Source organism: Leptopilina heterotoma, unplaced genomic scaffold (assembly GCF_015476425.1).
Source record: "Leptopilina heterotoma isolate Lh14 unplaced genomic scaffold, ASM1547642v1 Lhet_31, whole genome shotgun sequence".
Taxonomy (NCBI): Eukaryota; Metazoa; Arthropoda; class Insecta; order Hymenoptera; family Figitidae; genus Leptopilina; species Leptopilina heterotoma.
The window spans coordinates 172,672-189,874 of record NW_025111011.1 but is presented as its reverse complement, the minus strand read 5'-3'; the positions used below and the strand labels follow the sequence as shown (position 1 = coordinate 189,874).

General features: G+C 28.3%; 1 protein-coding gene across 1 annotated transcript in view; it reads right to left on the bottom strand.

Moving 5' to 3' along the window:
* LOC122504688 (X-linked retinitis pigmentosa GTPase regulator-like) overlaps positions 1 to 17,203 on the bottom strand; it is a 41,039-nt gene that overhangs the window by 11,452 nt on the left and 12,384 nt on the right. Inside the window, exon 3 of the mRNA XM_043615898.1 lies at positions 989 to 1,081. Within this exon, the coding sequence (XP_043471833.1) occupies positions 989 to 1,081 (93 nt within the window). The remainder of the gene's footprint in view (positions 1 to 988; positions 1,082 to 17,203) is intronic.

Sequence of the window (17,203 nt, the reverse complement as noted above, 5' to 3'; positions counted from 1 at the left end):
AAATTCTACGAGAATTCAATTATTTAAATACAAAAATAAATAATTTACTGAATAAATGAATGTTTCTCTAAATTGAATCATCATAAAGAATTTTATCAACATAATTAAATTTTTTCGAGCAATTTTAATAAAATTTACAAGAATAATTAAATTTTTTGAGAATTTCGATTAAAATTGTATTAAAAATAATTGAAATTCTATGATAAGTTTTATTATTCATGAAAATAATTGAATTTTTTGTAAAAAATGTTATTGTTTATAAAAATAACTGAATTATTGCGAAGAAATTTATAAAAAATTTCTAAATAGTTGAAGTCCAGTGAAATTTTAATTATTTATGAAAATAATTAAATGTTTGCGTGGAATTTCATTAAAATTTTTTTTAAATAATTGAATTCTTTTGAAAAATTTGATTAAAATAGTAGATATTGAAAATCATTAAATTGAGAAAAATTTTTTGAAAATAATTGAAATTTTGCAAAGTGTTTTATTAAAATTTTTGAAAATAATTGAAATTTGGCGAAGAATATTATTATTTTTAAAGATAATTGAATTTTGACGAGAATTTTTTTAGTATTTTTGAACATAATTGAATTTCTGCGAAGAATTTTATTACTTTTGGAAATAATTGAATTTCTGCAATCATTTGTAATTCCTACAAAATTCAATTTTTTCCAGTTTAATAAAAATCCCTGACTTTTCCCTGAATTCCCTGACCTGTGGCAACCCTGAATATTTCATCCGAATAAAATTTATTTGTAACAAATATAAAAAGTCTATACATAGTTGGCTCTGAATCCTTTTTTCTGCGGGCGTGAGACTAAAAGTTTAGACGTAATGTTCATTATGCATAATGAAAGAAGAAGAAATTTTCTTATCAGTGAAGGATCGCAGCTTATTAAGCTGCCATAATTCACATATGCACGTGTGCATTAAATTCAGGAAAGAGAAGAGATTTATTGTGAAAGGCAAATATGTTAATACTGACTTTTAACGCATGATGGTTTGCTCACGTGATTCTTGTGTCCAAGTCCAAGTTGACCCCAATCATTGCTGCCAAAAACGAACAGTCGTCCACTTTCTGAAAGAAAATTTCCAAATTTGACAATAACTTAAAAAATAATTGTATACCAATAATATTTAACCAATAATATCTCTCAGTATAAATTATATTCCATCATTTCCAAACAGACAAAAATCTTTTAACTTCTAAAATAAAGAAAAAACCACAAACAAAAATTTTAAAAATTATCCAAAATATTCTCTACATCTCTATTCAAAAGAAAAATAATTGAAAGATTCTTTCAATCAAACGAATTAAGCATTTAAATTATTTTACATTAAATATTAAAATTTAAACTAAAATTCTTCTTTAAATCAATTATTTTTAATAATTTTCGTAAAAGTTCTTTAACAATTTTCAAATCCATTTGTTTACAATACCCAGGTGCGAATTTTGGTCGGCCGCCAGAGTTGGCAGGTCGGGCCCAGGTCGGCCCATCTATGGCTGCCAATAGGTCGGCAGCCAAAGTCGGGCCGACTTTGGTTACTGTTTCCACCCAAGGTTGGGCCGACTATGGGTGCCAAAGTTTAGAGAACCTAATTTTAGTTGGTCGGGCCGACTCTGGCCTCAGTCGGGCCGATGGTCGGTAAAACTATGGCAGCCAGAGTGTAAAAAACCTAATTTCTGTTGGTCGGGCCGACTCTGGCCTGAGTCGGGCCGATGGTCGGTAAAACTATGGCAGCCAGAGTTTAAAAAACCTAATTTCTGTTGGTCGGGCCGACTCTGGCCTGAGTCGGGCCGATGGTCGGTAAAACTATGGCAGCCAGAGTTTAAAAAACCTAATTTCTGTTGGTCGGGCCGACTCTGGCCTGAGTCGGGCCGATGGTCGGTAAAACTATGGCAGCCAGAGTGTAAAAAACCTAATTTCTGTTGGTCGGGCCGACTCTGGCCACGGTTGGCCCGACCATCTTAAAAAACATTTCTATACTGCCATGGTAGAAATTAAAAGTTTTTGTGTTAATTATTTTAGCTAAAATGGATTAAACAAAAACTAATAAACGTTATCTGATTTATTAATCGTTATGAATTACAAATTTCTTTTTTTAAATTGCAGCTTATAAATTCATTTTTGTTCTTAGGCTTTCATGTAAGCGTAGCGTAATGGTTAGCGTGTTAGACTTCGGTGCGTTAGGTTGCGAGTTCGATCCCTGCGAGCGTTAGAAATTTTAATTTGTATTTATGTATAAGATTGCGTCTAGTGTTAAGATGAATGCGATAAATAAATAAATAAATAATGAATATTTAGATATCACTTAATATCTGTTAATTGTAAAGTTAATAATTTTTTGTAAACGGTCGGCCGACTATTGGCTGCCAAGGTCGGCACGACCATGGTTGCCAAAATGAAGCCGACCTTCTTTCTCATGGTCGGGAAAACTTTGGCACCCCTGGTCGGCCCGACCATGTTAGCCACTGGACGGCGGGTGTTACAATTCACTAGTTCGGCCGACCTTTGGCTGCCAAGGTCGGCACGACTATCCACTTGGTCGGCGCGACCATGGCTTGACCAACTTTTCGCACCTGGGTATTCAATTTTACGAAATTTCAATTATACGTAAATTCTTCATCAATTAAACTTTTTCAAAAAAATTAATTTCAAAATCCAATTATTTCTAAAAATTCACGTTATATTGCTTTTAATATTCAATTTTATTATATTTAAAATTTTAACTGAAATTCATTTTTAAATTAATTTTTATTAGAAAATTCTATTAGAATTCAATAAATTATTTAAATACAAAGTAAATAATTTTTTGAACAATTGAAGGATTTCATAAAATTCAATTTTCCCGTAAAGAATTTCATAAACAAATTTTTAAATAATTGAATTCTTTCGACGAATTTATTTAATAAAATGTTTAAGAATAATTAGATTTTTCGACAAAAACCGTTTAAAATATTGTATTAAAAATAATTCAAATTCTGCGATGAATTTTATTATTTGTAAAAATAATTGAATCCTTAAGAATATATTTTAATAATATATATTTTTAAATATATTGGTATTCCTGAAAGGAATTTTATTATTTATAAAAATAATTAAATTATTTTGAAAAATTTAATTAAATTTGTATGGAAAAGAATTGAATTCTTATAAAAAATGTTATTAAAACTTTTATTAAAAATAATTGAATTTTCCAAAAATTTTGTTAAAACTGTATTGATAATAATAATTAAATACTTGAGAAAATCTTTTAACATTTTTTTGAAAATAATTAAATTCTTGAAAAAATTTGATTATTTTTGTGAAAATAATTGAATTTCCACTAGGAATTTTATTGTTATTGAAAATAATTGAATTCTTGCGAAGAATTTTTTTACAATTCTTGAAAACAATTGAATTCTTGGAAAGAAATTTATTATTTATAAAAATAATTACATTTTTCGCGGAATTCATTAAAAATGTTATTATAAAAATAATTGAAATCATACGATGAGTTTTATTGTTTATAAAAATAATTGAGTTCTTGTAACGAATTTTATTTACATTTTTAAAAATAATTGAAATGTTTTAAAAATAATTCAAATTCTGCGATGAATTTTATTGTATTTGTGAAAATAATTGAATCCTTAAAAAGAATTTTATTATTTTTGAACAATATTTAATTTTTGCGAAGAACATTATAACTCTTGAAAATAATTAAATTTCTGCAATAATTTGTAATTTTTCCAAAAGTAAATTTTATTTTTGTGTTTTTAACTAAAATTCTTCTATAAATCCATTATTTTCAATAATTTTATAAAAAGTTCTTTGAGAATTTTCAAGTTCATTTGTTTACAATTCAATTTTACAAAATTTCAATTATTAGTAAATTCTTCAATTAAATATATATTAGAAATCAAAAACTTTAAATAATTTTAAAAAAAATCCGCAATTAAACTTTCTCAAAAAAATTAATTACACAGAATTGTCAGTTAAAAATATGAGAAATTCAGATTTTCAAAGATTTTAATTTGAAACCTTTTCAAAATTCAATTATTTCAAAAAATTCATGCTATAATTGTTTTAATATTCAATTATTATCTAAAATTTTAACTGAAATTTATTTTTAAATCAATTTTTATTAAAAAATTCCACTAGAATTCAATTATTTTAATACAAAAATAAATAATTTATTGAATAATAAAATTGCATGTTTCTTAAAATTGAATTCTCATTCACCCAGAGAAATGGTATATTTGTCTCAGAACCAACTAGACTTTTTATTTGTTTGAAATAAATTTTATTTGGTTTAAATAAAATTTTATTTATCTCAAATATATGTTTTATTTATGTCGAATAAAATTTTTATTATTAAAAGAAATAAAAAGTCTAGTTGGTTCTGAGACAAATATATACGTTTATTTAACTCAAATAAAATATATTTGGTTTAAATAATATTTTTCTCTGAGTGTATCTGTATCTCTATACAAAACAAAATTAATTGAAATATTCTTTCAATCAAACGAATTAAACATTTAAATTATTTGAAATTAAATATTAAAATTTAAATAAATATTTAAATTAATTATTAATATTTACACCTAGAGGAAAATTTTATTTAAACCAAATAAACTTTATTTGAAACAAATAAAATTCTAGTTGGCTCTGAGTCTAATATATTTTTGTCTGTGTGTAAAAACTGTAGTAGACTCTTTTTTCAGGGTGTAAATAATAATTCAAATTAATATAATCACAACAATATTTAAAAAAATTAACATTTAAGGGAATTTTTTGAGTCGTTGACACTTTCAAATACGAAATTTCAATTTCAAACGACTTTCGTCACGTGACGATAAACGAAAGTTAATCTCAAATAAAACAGGGACAAAGAAATATAATGAAAGTGACGCGAGTTTATTAAAAAAAAAAGAAACAGCTTTGAGAGAAAAGGTGGAGGCTACAATGTTACTAAATTTAAAGAACGATTTAAATAAATTATAATTTTTTTCCTTCCTTTTTTTCTTCATCGTTCTAGATTAAAATGGCGAGATAGGCGCGAGACCGCCAAGAGTCGCGAGTATCGATTTCGTATGGTCAAAGGTTACACTTTCTGTGGACACAAGTTAGCCGACATGGCATACACTGCAGCAACTGTTAATCATTCCCAAGCTACTTCTTCGATCCTCCCAAACAATATATATGTATTGTATATTCCACAAACATTTTCAAACTACTGGAAAATATTTTAACACTATTTTATAAGGAAAACAACATTTTCTCCCAACAAACTATAAATATACAACCGGGAACTTTGGCATTTATACACTCCTGATAACCATCAACTCTCTTTCTCTCTCTATCTCTTCTTCAAAATATAAATCATCAATTTTTTAACAGAAAAAAAGAGACAATATTTATTCTGAATTTTTAAACCAATACAACAGGTTTAATGCAATTAAATTTACACAGAGAAAACATTTTTTTAATCACAGTCTTTCTAAGGACATCAAATGGAGACAAAAAACGTATCGAAACGTTGCTTCGCAACACTTTTGATACGTTTTTTTGTCTCAATTTTATATCCTTAGAAAGGCTGTGATCCAAAAATAAGTAACCAACCTGAAAAATATGTTTGAATTGGATTTCATTAGCTGCTTATGTTAATCATTAAATTAAATTTTATATTTGTTAAAATTCAATATTAAAACTTTAGTTATAAATTTTACTCGGTAAACTTTTATTTTACTAATTGTTTGGACTTCTACGAGAACTTTTACTTGGCGGAACTTTTTGCATCAAAGATGTTTTTGTTGTGAATAAAATACTTTTTGCATCATTAATAATATTCTATAGGGTATTTTATGAAACTGTTTAGTACTTTAGGCTTTACTTTTGTCTAAATGTCAAAAAATCCAATTCTTGACGAGAATTTAAAAAAATTTTTGAAAATATATTAATTTCTGCAAAGTATTTAATTACTTTTCAAAAGAATTGAATTCTTCTGATGAATTTTGATATTTAACAAAATAATTAAATTTCTAAGAGGAATTATAATAAAATTTTTAAAACTAATTGAATTTCTGAGATTTTTAGAATTTGTAAAAATAATAGAATTCTTAAGAATATTTTGATAAAAACTTTTTAAATAATTGAATTCCTTTAAAACTTGTATTATTTATGAAAATAATTGAATTTTTAAAACGAATTTTATTAAAACTTTTCAACATAATTGAATTTCTCCAAAAATTTAATTATTTATGAAAGTAATTGAATTCTTACATCAAATTTTATCAAAATTTTTAAAAATAATTGAATTTCTGAGAAGATTTTTAAAAAAATTTTGAAAATAATTTAATTTTTGCAAAGTATTTAATTACTTTTTAAAAGAATTGAATTCTTGTGATGAATTTTTGATATTTATCAAAATAATTGAATTTTGTAAAAGAATTTTATCAAAATTCCTTAGAATAATTGATTTTATGGGAAGAATTTATGCAATTTTGTTGTTTATCAAGCTAATTAGAATTCTTCTGCAAAATTACTTGAAAAATTAATTATTAATTAATTCGTAAATGAAATTTTATTATTTATGAAAATAATTGAATTTTTTCGTAGAATTGTATCAACAAATTTTTTCTATAATTAAATCTGTTGATAAATTTGATGAAAATAGTAAATATTGAAAATTATTGAATTGCAAAAAACTTTTGAAAGTAATTTTTAACTTTTGCAAAGATTTTTATAAATTTTTTCTGAAATAATTGAATTTTTGGCGAAAAATTTTGCTATTTGTAAAGATAATTGAATTGTTGACGAGATATTCGTGAAAATTTTATAAAAATAATTGAATTTCTTCGAAGAATTTCATTACTTTTGAAAATAATTGAATTCTTCTTCCTAAAAATTATTGAATTTCTGTGAAGAACTTTGTTATTTATCAAGATAATTGCATTAAAACTTTTGTAATAATTAAATAATATTAAAAAATTCATTCTTGTCAGAAATAGAAAACATTTTTGAAGGTTTTGTATTAGAATTAGTGGCAGTTTCATAGTATTTACGAAGCTAAATTTGGTGTGAATTCACTATTAAAAGATAAAAGAAAGAAATAGGGGGAATTTAGGGGAAATTTTCAAAATAGGGTACGTTTAGGGGCCAAAATTAAAAAAAGGGGACTTTTAGGGAAATAGGGGACAGACTGTGAAGCCTGAATCCATGATTTTTAATAATTAATTAAATATATATTAAAAAATAAAATAAAACTTTTTTTGTTTGTCTAAATGTCAAAAATTCGCTATTTTTTAATTTTCTTTGCCTAAATTCTATAAACGTATAAAAAATATTGAATAAACTTAACAGAATTCATTCATTTATCATTATTTATCGAACAAAAACGGTTAAGAGCAAAATCGGTTAAGATTTACTTGAGTTATTGGATTTTATCTATAATTAGTCGATATTTTGAGAAAAAACATAATTTTTACATCCAGAAAAAAGATATATTTGTCTCAGAACCAACTAAACTTTTTATTTGTTTCAAATAAATTTTATTTGGTTTTAATAAAATTTTATTCCGTTCAAATAAGTTTTGTTTATTTATTTATTTTTTTTTATTATAGGTAACTAGCTGTCGTACCCGTCTTCGACGGGTTTTAGTTTCTACTAATATATTTGAAGAGGTGTCTACCAATCGGGAATTTAATTTGACTGTGAAAAACTAATAATTAGTTACCATTAACTATTTCATTAGGGAAATATTACTATTTGAATCAGTAAAGGACTTTTTCTATCAAATACTATTTTTAACTAATTCAGATTTACAGAACAGTATTTGTCAATTTGTAGTACTTTATTTATTTGTAGTATTTCAATTAATGCACTGTAAAAAATTTAGGGAGTTAACGGACTCGGGAGTTGGGAGAGAAATTTTTCGAGTTAAAAATCAACTCCAAAAGAGAGTTAATTTCTAACTCCCTTCATTCAACACCCGCGCGAGTTATTTTTTTCTTGGGAAGTTAGCATTTGGGTGTGAAGTTTTAACTCTCTTTATTTAACTCCCCTGGCATTAACTCCCCAATGGGTGCGACTTTTATAGAATCCCCTGGGGAGTTAAAATTTAACTCCCTTTCTTTACAGTGTGTATTAATAATTAATACTAATTTTCCACCAGCTTTTGGAGTTATGTAGAGTCTAATTCGAACTAATTGTATCGCAAGTAGGCCCCACGTTACGACTGCTAAAATCTAAAATAAGACCTATATTGTAATCTGAAAGTAAGTCTTAAATTTTGACAAATAAAAATATTACATCAATAGAAATTAAAGCAAAAAGCAATTTTTTAAAAATGAATTAATATAATAAAACTTTTTTTAATTAGATAAGAAAATTCCCGATTTTTCCTTGTCGAATTAAATTCCCGGCTATTTCTCGGGGTTCCTTCGCGGATAATAGACACTCTGTTAAATGTATTAGTAGAAACTACAACACGTTTTCGATTCTCACATGGAAATCTACATGGGATCCACTTTCATAAAGGAAACTATATGAGTAGATAGACAGGGAGCGTTCTGGACCAAGATTCCTGCACCGACATGTTACCGACATTTTTAGCCCAGACTCAAACCACTTAGCCAAGACTCAATCCATTGGGGGGGGGGATATTCTGACTGTTATGCTGAGCCGGATATGACGTCATACTTCCTAGAATTTTTGGAGTGGGGGGATATTGAGATCATGATGCAAATGTGATTCTTGGAATTTATCTAATTTCTTGGAATTATAAAACAATCCTAGAATTTTCCATAGGGGTTGATGACTCAGAATTTTGCAATTTTTTATTGGAATTTACCGTTTTTGTTTTTTTACAGGGTGCATTCTTTAACGATGACACATAATTTCTTTGTTTTTCGCAAAATGGGGTTGATGACTCATTATCATTGGAATTTCCTGTTTTTGTTTTTTACATGGTGCATTCTTTAACGATGACACATAATTTCTTTGTTTTTCGCAAAATAGGGTTGATGACTCAGAGTTTTGGAATTTTTTATTGATGACTCATTATCATTGGTATTTCCTGTTTTTGTTTTTACTTATTTTATTCTTGGAATTATTATTTTCGTCTAAATATTGCAAATCACTGTTTATTAGATTCTTATCTAAGGAATTTTTACAAACATTTTTGGTTCTTTTCATAAGAATGCTTTTGATCTTACCGAAATTCCAAGAAATCTATAATTAACTTGAAGGTCAAATAGGTCATATCTCATGTATATAAAGAGGGCAATTTTTATAAACGAAATCATTCCTGCAGTTTAAGTTGGTTAATGAACATATTAGCAGAACAACGTCGTGAAATTCAAGTGCGCTTGAACAAATTAATTCAAGAAATACATAAAGTTAAAAGTTTAATTGAAGCAAGGTCGCAGTTAAATATTTTAATAAAAAAATTTGAAAATTTAAATTTAAGTGATGAAAATGAATTTCGATAAATTAAACAAAGCAAGCAAAGTCTTGGTCACCAAAACAACAAAGGAGTTAACCATCGATGCATTCTATAAAGTAACAGACATTCGAAAAATTGATACGAAATTTGGTCCGAAAATTGTTGCTGAAATAAATAATGAATTTAACATTTTCCTACCACCAAGAATGCTAAAAATATTTGAAGAGGATGCAAATCTTTTCAACAGTCTAAAAGCTGAAGCTGTCAGAGGTGGTGTATATTTAAGAAATCGTGGAGGACCTTACAATCAGATAGAGTTTGTTCCTGAGGGAGTTGACCAGTAGAAGACATAAAATGTCATATTTACCATGCAGAGAAATGTTATTATCAAAAATTTACAACTTGAATCCATCATTTACAAAGCAAGTTGTCGTTGGAGCAGAACTAGACATAAATGGGAAAATAATACCTAAAATTCAACTAAGAAGCAGCCATCCACGAGTATCATTGTCTTTGGAGCTTCAAGAATGGCGCCTATTGTGTGATGCAGTAAAACATATAATGCGATTTTTCAACGGAGATTGTGATGCATCAGTGCTGGATTGTGAAACGTTTACAATACGTTTTAGTGTTACATATCGTTTAATATCAATTGAGCGTTTAGATCAATCATTTACATTTAGTGAAACTTCATTTGCAATATTTAATGAACTTATTCCTTGTGTTGAACAAAAACATGTAGAACTATCAAAATTCAATTTGCAGTATAGTAAAGATATAATTGTAAAGTCTATTGCAGAATTAATCTTTAAAAATAATGTAAAGTCTACAAAACATGCCACGGATTTTATTAAAAAACATTACAGTAGAATACTTCAAAAAGTGATGGGAAGAACTAATGTTTTAAATTTAGAGACATTATTGCTGGAACTTGTCACATTTCACTGTAAACAAATATCAAATGAAGCTATTCAACAAATGTCAAATATTCAATATATCAATGGTAAATTATTGTAAAGAGAGGATAAATAAATACAAAAATGCATACAATTCAATTTATTTTTATTTTAACCTTTCTTAAATACATTATAATTCAGATTCGTTTATCCAACTGTTATGAGAATTATCAAAACCCAACCATTTTACAAATACATTAGATCCTCGTTTTTTTAATACTTTTTCAACTAAATATACATCTGGATATTTAACTTTAGAAAGTTCTTGCTCGTAAAAGCATCCACTTATTAGATTTTCCTGATAATCCTTTAAGACATATGTTATTGGATTAGTATTTTTTACATCGCTTATAGTAAATATTTCTGTAGTCCAATTTGGTGTATAACCTTTCTCAAAAACATGTTTAACTTTACTTATACGTACTCTATCTCCAACTTTAAATTTCTTATTATATTGCCTGTTTACTGCAACTTTTTTAAATACATTAAACAACAAATTATTTTCATTTTCAGCATTTACATCTATTGGTTTCATTTTTATTGTTCGATGTTTACTATTATTATACGCATTTACTAAATCACTTAATATATCTATCCATTTGTAATTACCGCGTAAACTAAATTGCATCCACATTTTATTCTTCAAAGTACGATTAAATCGTTCACAAATTGACGCTTTCAAATTACTATGAGTAGAATACAAATTAATGTTATAATTTTTAATAAGATTTTCAAAATGTGAATTATAAAATTCTTTTCCTTTATCTACTTGCAAATTTTTCGGTATGCGTTTTTTAATTAAAATAGATTTCATTGCCGCAGTCACATCTTCACCTTTTTTAGACTTTACTGGAATAGCCCAGGCAAACTTTGAAAATGTATCAATGACGGTTAACAGGTACTTGTAACCTTTATTTTCTCTCGCATAAGGTTGCATTTCAACAAGATCAGCTTGCCAAGTCTCGTCAAAACCTCGAATGTCAACACTTCTTCGCTTATAATTTTTTCTCGCTGGTTTATGTAACTCTTTCACCAACTGTAGTTTTTGATCCTCCATTGCTAATTACCTTCAAGTGTGCGCAGTCTGCTGTCTAATTGTAAAATAATGTCTTTGTTGGTAGACATCATCTCTATATTTCTTTCAATACTGATTCTTAGATTTTCAAAATATTTTTTTATCAAATCTTCTAAATCTAAAATCTTTACTACATTGTCATTTACATCATTTCTCACGGAACCGATTACATCATAGATGGCGTTCGCTTTAGATTCAATAACTTTGTTTACAATATTCAAGTTTACTGCATCACCGTTGCTCTCGGCATCAGCTACGTTACAAAGTTTCTTATTTTCAATAGTAAAATCTCCTTCAGCAGTCAACTTAAAACCAAGTCCTGGTGGACCTCGATTTGAAGTTTCTGTGCTTTTAAACTGACGTCCGAATATGTCGATACTCATCATGAAAATGATAAAAATTTCTACAACTGTTAATTAATAAACAATTCCAGCTTCTCTCAACTCTTCAATAATTGATATAATCTCATTATTATGACTGGGATTTCCAGCTGCTTGAGATGCCAAGAGCAATCTTAAACGATCAACCAATTCATTAGGATCATCCCAATAAACATAATCAATTTTTGCATCTTCTTGTTGAGTCATATATTCTGGAATTAAACCTTCACCATAATGTACTGCTATATAGTTTAGATATTTTAAACTCTTTTTATCTCTAACAGCGCCATCTGCTTTGTAATATTTTCTATGAGCATTAGTTGATATTACAATATTTTTATAATTTTCCCGATCAACTACACTTAAAACAGCTTCTTCTGGAACTTTTTTGAATAAAAGCTCAAGTAAACCTTTCGTTGCAGGATATGTTTTATTAGCTACACTAATATTATTTTGTTCAAAATTTATTCCTGAATTACCAATCATTAATTGGCCTTTAGATAATTTACGAACTCCATATGAAGGATCTAAATCTTTTCCCTTTTCATCCAACATTTGAAGATATAAAATAGCACCATCTTTCTCTGATTTATCTCCATCTCCATTATCATCTCCATCATCATCATCATAATCATCACCGTTATCGTCATCATCAGCAGCTGTTGCAAATGATAAGTCATCTCTTAAAAATGAATCATTCTCTCTCTTAACTTCTTGATCTTCTTCAAACTCTAAAGGAAGGACTCCCTCTCTTTCAATTTTTACTGGTCGAATTTGTTTGACAATTTCAATGTCGTCAACTAATTTCTGAATTGGTGTCACTATAGGTTTAAAGGTATTATTTAAAGTCTGTTCAATTTCTTCCTTGCCCAATTTCATCAGTCTATGCTTTCGTCGAATAGCATCACTGGCTTTTGCAATTTGACCAAGAATATCTTTTTGTTTTCGCAAATGTTTCAAGTGTGTAGAAGACATGTTGATTGACCAATGTCTTGAATGAAACTGTTTATAAAGAATATCATTTCTCTAATTTTATAAAACAATCAAAACACTTTCTATATCTGCCTTCATTGATATCACGATCTTTATCAATCACTATAAAATCATGCTTATTTTTCCAACAAGAGTTGCAAAGTTTTTTAAATTCCATAAATGTCATATCAGTATTTACATGATCATCATAAATATGTCTAAGATTCATTTCATCTTGTTTGAATAAAACTAGTAAATTAACATTGTCACGTATTAAATGTTTTGGAATGCGCGCATATGTTTGACATAAATAAAAGCAATCCACCGCTTTGTGTCTTCCCATAGCAAAAAAAGCTTTAATATTATCTTGTTTTTCACATGCTACGTCATCAAATATAAATATTGAGTTTGGTAACGCATTGTTTGGTTCTACAACATCCACATGTTCATTAAATGGAAAGTAGCCAACACCCTCTACTGGTTGCAAAATGTTTTCTAAAAATTTGTATTTTGGTTGATATAACGATTTTGAGTACACATAAACATTCTCAAATCGTAATCCATTGGGAAGTATTAAAAGAGCAAGTAAAGCATTTGTCTTTCCACAATTTGACGGTCCACAAAATATTGCTCGCACACTATTTGGCAATAAATTTCCATGACGATTATCTGTTTTTTTATTACAATCTTGAACAAGAGTGTCAAAATTGTAAACTGGTAATTTAATCGATTGTGCTTCGAACTCCATTCTTACGATAACTGAGGTTAAAACTATAAATACAAGGTTTTTAATAGTTTCAATGTCAGTTTACTGTAGTCGCTTGTAACGTTTGCATGCAAGTCCAATAATAAGGTCCATGCTACTTTACAGCATCTGATTGCTAGGTCTAGTTTTTTAGGAGAGGTTTGCGATTTGGTGTCGATCGTCAACTCTTTCATGCTTTGGGCAAGGTCCACGTTTCCTACTGTCGGAGGCAATTGGGATAATTGACTATTACTGTGATAATTGACTATTGCTGTCATAATTTTTTTGTTAGATCATTAAAGGTCGACTGTTTGTAGTCAAATGGCAAAAAACTATAAATACATTGGTTATATAGATTTCCCCTTTAGTCTTGAAAAAGTTTTCTAACCGTAAAGAATATAAATATGGGTGTAAATAAAAAACAAATTAGTTTAAAGAAAACTTCGAAAAGAGTAAGACGAGGTAGAGGTATTTTGAATAAAATTATCAATAAATTACCTTTCGAACTTCATATACCTGGCTATCAATACTGTGGTCCAGGAACAAAATTAGCAAAGAGATTAGCACGAGGTGATCCAGGAATCAACCCTCTCGACGCTGCTTGTAAACAGCACGATATTTCTTATTCAAAAAATAGGGAAAGTGTAGAAGCGAGAAACGCAGCTGATAGAGTACTTGCTGATAAAGCTTGGCATCGTGTGTTTGCTCCTGACGCAAATTATAGTGAAAGAGCTGCAGCTTACGCAATAACAAATGCAATGAAGGTCAAATCAAAATTGGGTATGGGAATCAAGTCAAAAGAAAATATGAAGAAAAAGAGGGAAAATAAAAAATCAACGTTGAGGAAGATTGTAACCGCAGCTAAAAAATCTATGAAATTGGATACAAATGCCCAGTCTACTATTAAATCAGCACTTGAAGGTGCACGTTTGGCAGTTAAAATTGCTGGTGGCAGGCGAAAAATTAATAAACCTCGAGTTTTACCGATACCTTCTAAAGTGGGAGGAATTTTACCTTTTCTTATTCCTTTGTTTGCGGGTTTAAGTGCAACAGGGGCTCTAGCAGGGGGAGCAGCTGGCATAGCTAAAGCTGTAAATGATGCAAATTCTGCAAAACGTCAACTAGAGGAAAGCAAGCGACACAATCAAACAATGGAGTCTATTGCCTTAGGAAAAGGGCTCTATTTAAAACCATATAGGACAGGTCTAGGGTTACACCTTAAACCTTATAAAGCAGGACAAGGATGCAAGTCAAAAAACTTGAAGTAAAGCTACCTCACCGAGCCCTAACCGACTTAGATTTACTTAAATTTGCAAAGCTTTTAAAAATTCCATATTTTCGAGGAGTTTTTATGCGAAATGAACTACCTATGCGTGGTCCTAAAGAAACTGAATTTGCAATTATTAATCTAGATGATAAAAATGGTCCCGGTACACATTGGTGTGCATATAAAAAGAATAAAGATAAAATCGTATATTTTGATAGTTTCGGTAATCTTCAACCACCTTCGGATCTTGTTAAATATTTTGGTGTTGGTAGCATAAAATATAATCATAAACGATATAAAAACTATAATACATATGTATGCGGACATTTATGTCTTAAATTTTTATGTAAACAATTGAATATTCCTGATTTGTATACTCTGCATATAAATAAATGATATTCTTAGTTTAAACGTTAGTTATTACTTTGACCTCATCATGGACGATTCACTTATTTTAACGTTGTCTGGAAATTCTTCCATCTTAGAATCTCAATTTTTTCCACCAATAGAGTTGTCTAATTTTAAAAATTATGCTCTTGGTCTTGTTGAATTTTTAACTTTTAATTCTATTCCTAATATAGATGTTGGAAAGAATAAATTTTACGTAGGAAATGAAGAAATTATTATACCCACAGGAAGTTATGAAGTTAGTGATATTGATCAAGTTTTGCATTTAATTTTAAAAAATAAAGGAATTAATTTTAGAATCAAACCAAACAATAATACATTGAAATGTACAGTTTATTGTGATGAAGAAATTAATTTTAAACCCAATGATTCTATAGGTAGTTTGTTAGGATTTTCTCCTCGCAAATTAAAAGCTCAAGAATACCATGAGTCTGATCAACCAGTATCAATCATTAAAATAAATTCATTAAGAGTAGAATGTAATATAACAACGGGAGCATACATTAATGGTGAAAAAGTGCATACAATTCATGAATTTTTTCCTATTGTTCCACCAGGATATAAAATAGTGGAAGTACCAAATCACGTCATTTACTTGCCAGTCGCTGTCAAGACAATAGACTATATTCAATTGCGAATTGTAGACCAAGACGGAAATTTAGTTAATTTTCGAGGGGAAACTTTAACAATAAGGCTTCATATTAAATCCTTAAAATAATGGGTATTGTTTTTAATAATAGAAAAAGGATTGGTTTTGGTTATAAAATTAAGACACCATGCCAGAAGCAAATCAGTCGTCGGCGAATCTTGAAGAGATTAACACCTCAGAACCTGCAACTACTGAAAAATCTCGGTCTAAGGATTGTAAAAAAAGGAAGAGAGTAAAAAAGAGATTTAAGGTTATTTTTACTTGTATTTGTGCCTTTGTATTTCAACGTATTATTTTTTGCTATGGAAGGGGAAATTTTAAATATTGATTCACCAGTAATTTTTGATGAATCTATTGCTCATTATGAAGTTCATGCGCAACAACCATACACATCATCAACATACAACAATAGTGACGAAATCCGCATCACGGTACAGAATCAGGATCATTGCTTATTTCCAAGCAAAAGCTCGATTCACATCACTGGAAAACTTGTGAAACCTGATGGAACAGCTCTAGAGCGTACAAATTTAATTTCTAATGGCATATGTCATTTATTTGAAGAAGCAAAGTATGAACTTAATGGTGTAGAAATTGATAAAAATAAAAATGTTGGTCTTACAAGTTTAATGAAAAATTATATTTCTCTCGATTCTAGTCAAAATAAATTTCTTGAAAATGTTGGCTGGTTAGAATTTACGAATGAACCAACCTTAACAAATGCACAAGGTTATTTTGATGTTTGTATTCCTCTCAGTATGATTTTTGGTTTTGCTGAAGATTACCAAAAAGTTATTATTAACGCAAAACATGAGCTTATTTTAATCAGATCAAGAACTGATGCTAACGCAGTGTTGCAAGTAGCACCTTTAGAAGAGTTTAAAATTGTCATTGAAAAAATTGAATGGTTATTACCGTACATAAAATTATCAGATGCTCGAAAATTTAAATTATTAAAATATATTGAAAAAGATCCATCTATTCCAATAAGTTTTAGAACTTGGGAATTGTATGAATATCCTTTATTACCAATTACTCCTAAGCATATTTGGAGTGTAAAAACTTCAAGTCAATTAGAGAAACCTAGATTTATTGTATTAGGGTTTCAGAGAAACAGAAAAAATAATACAGTTCAAAACTCTAGTTATTTTGATCATTGTGATTTATCTGATGTAAAATTATTTTTAAATTCACAATGTTATCCTTATGGTAATATGAATCTCAATATTAATAGAAATCAGTACTCTACTTTATATGAAATGTTTACAAATTTTCAAGCATCTTATTATAGTAAAGAGTCTCAACCAATTTTATCAAAAAAA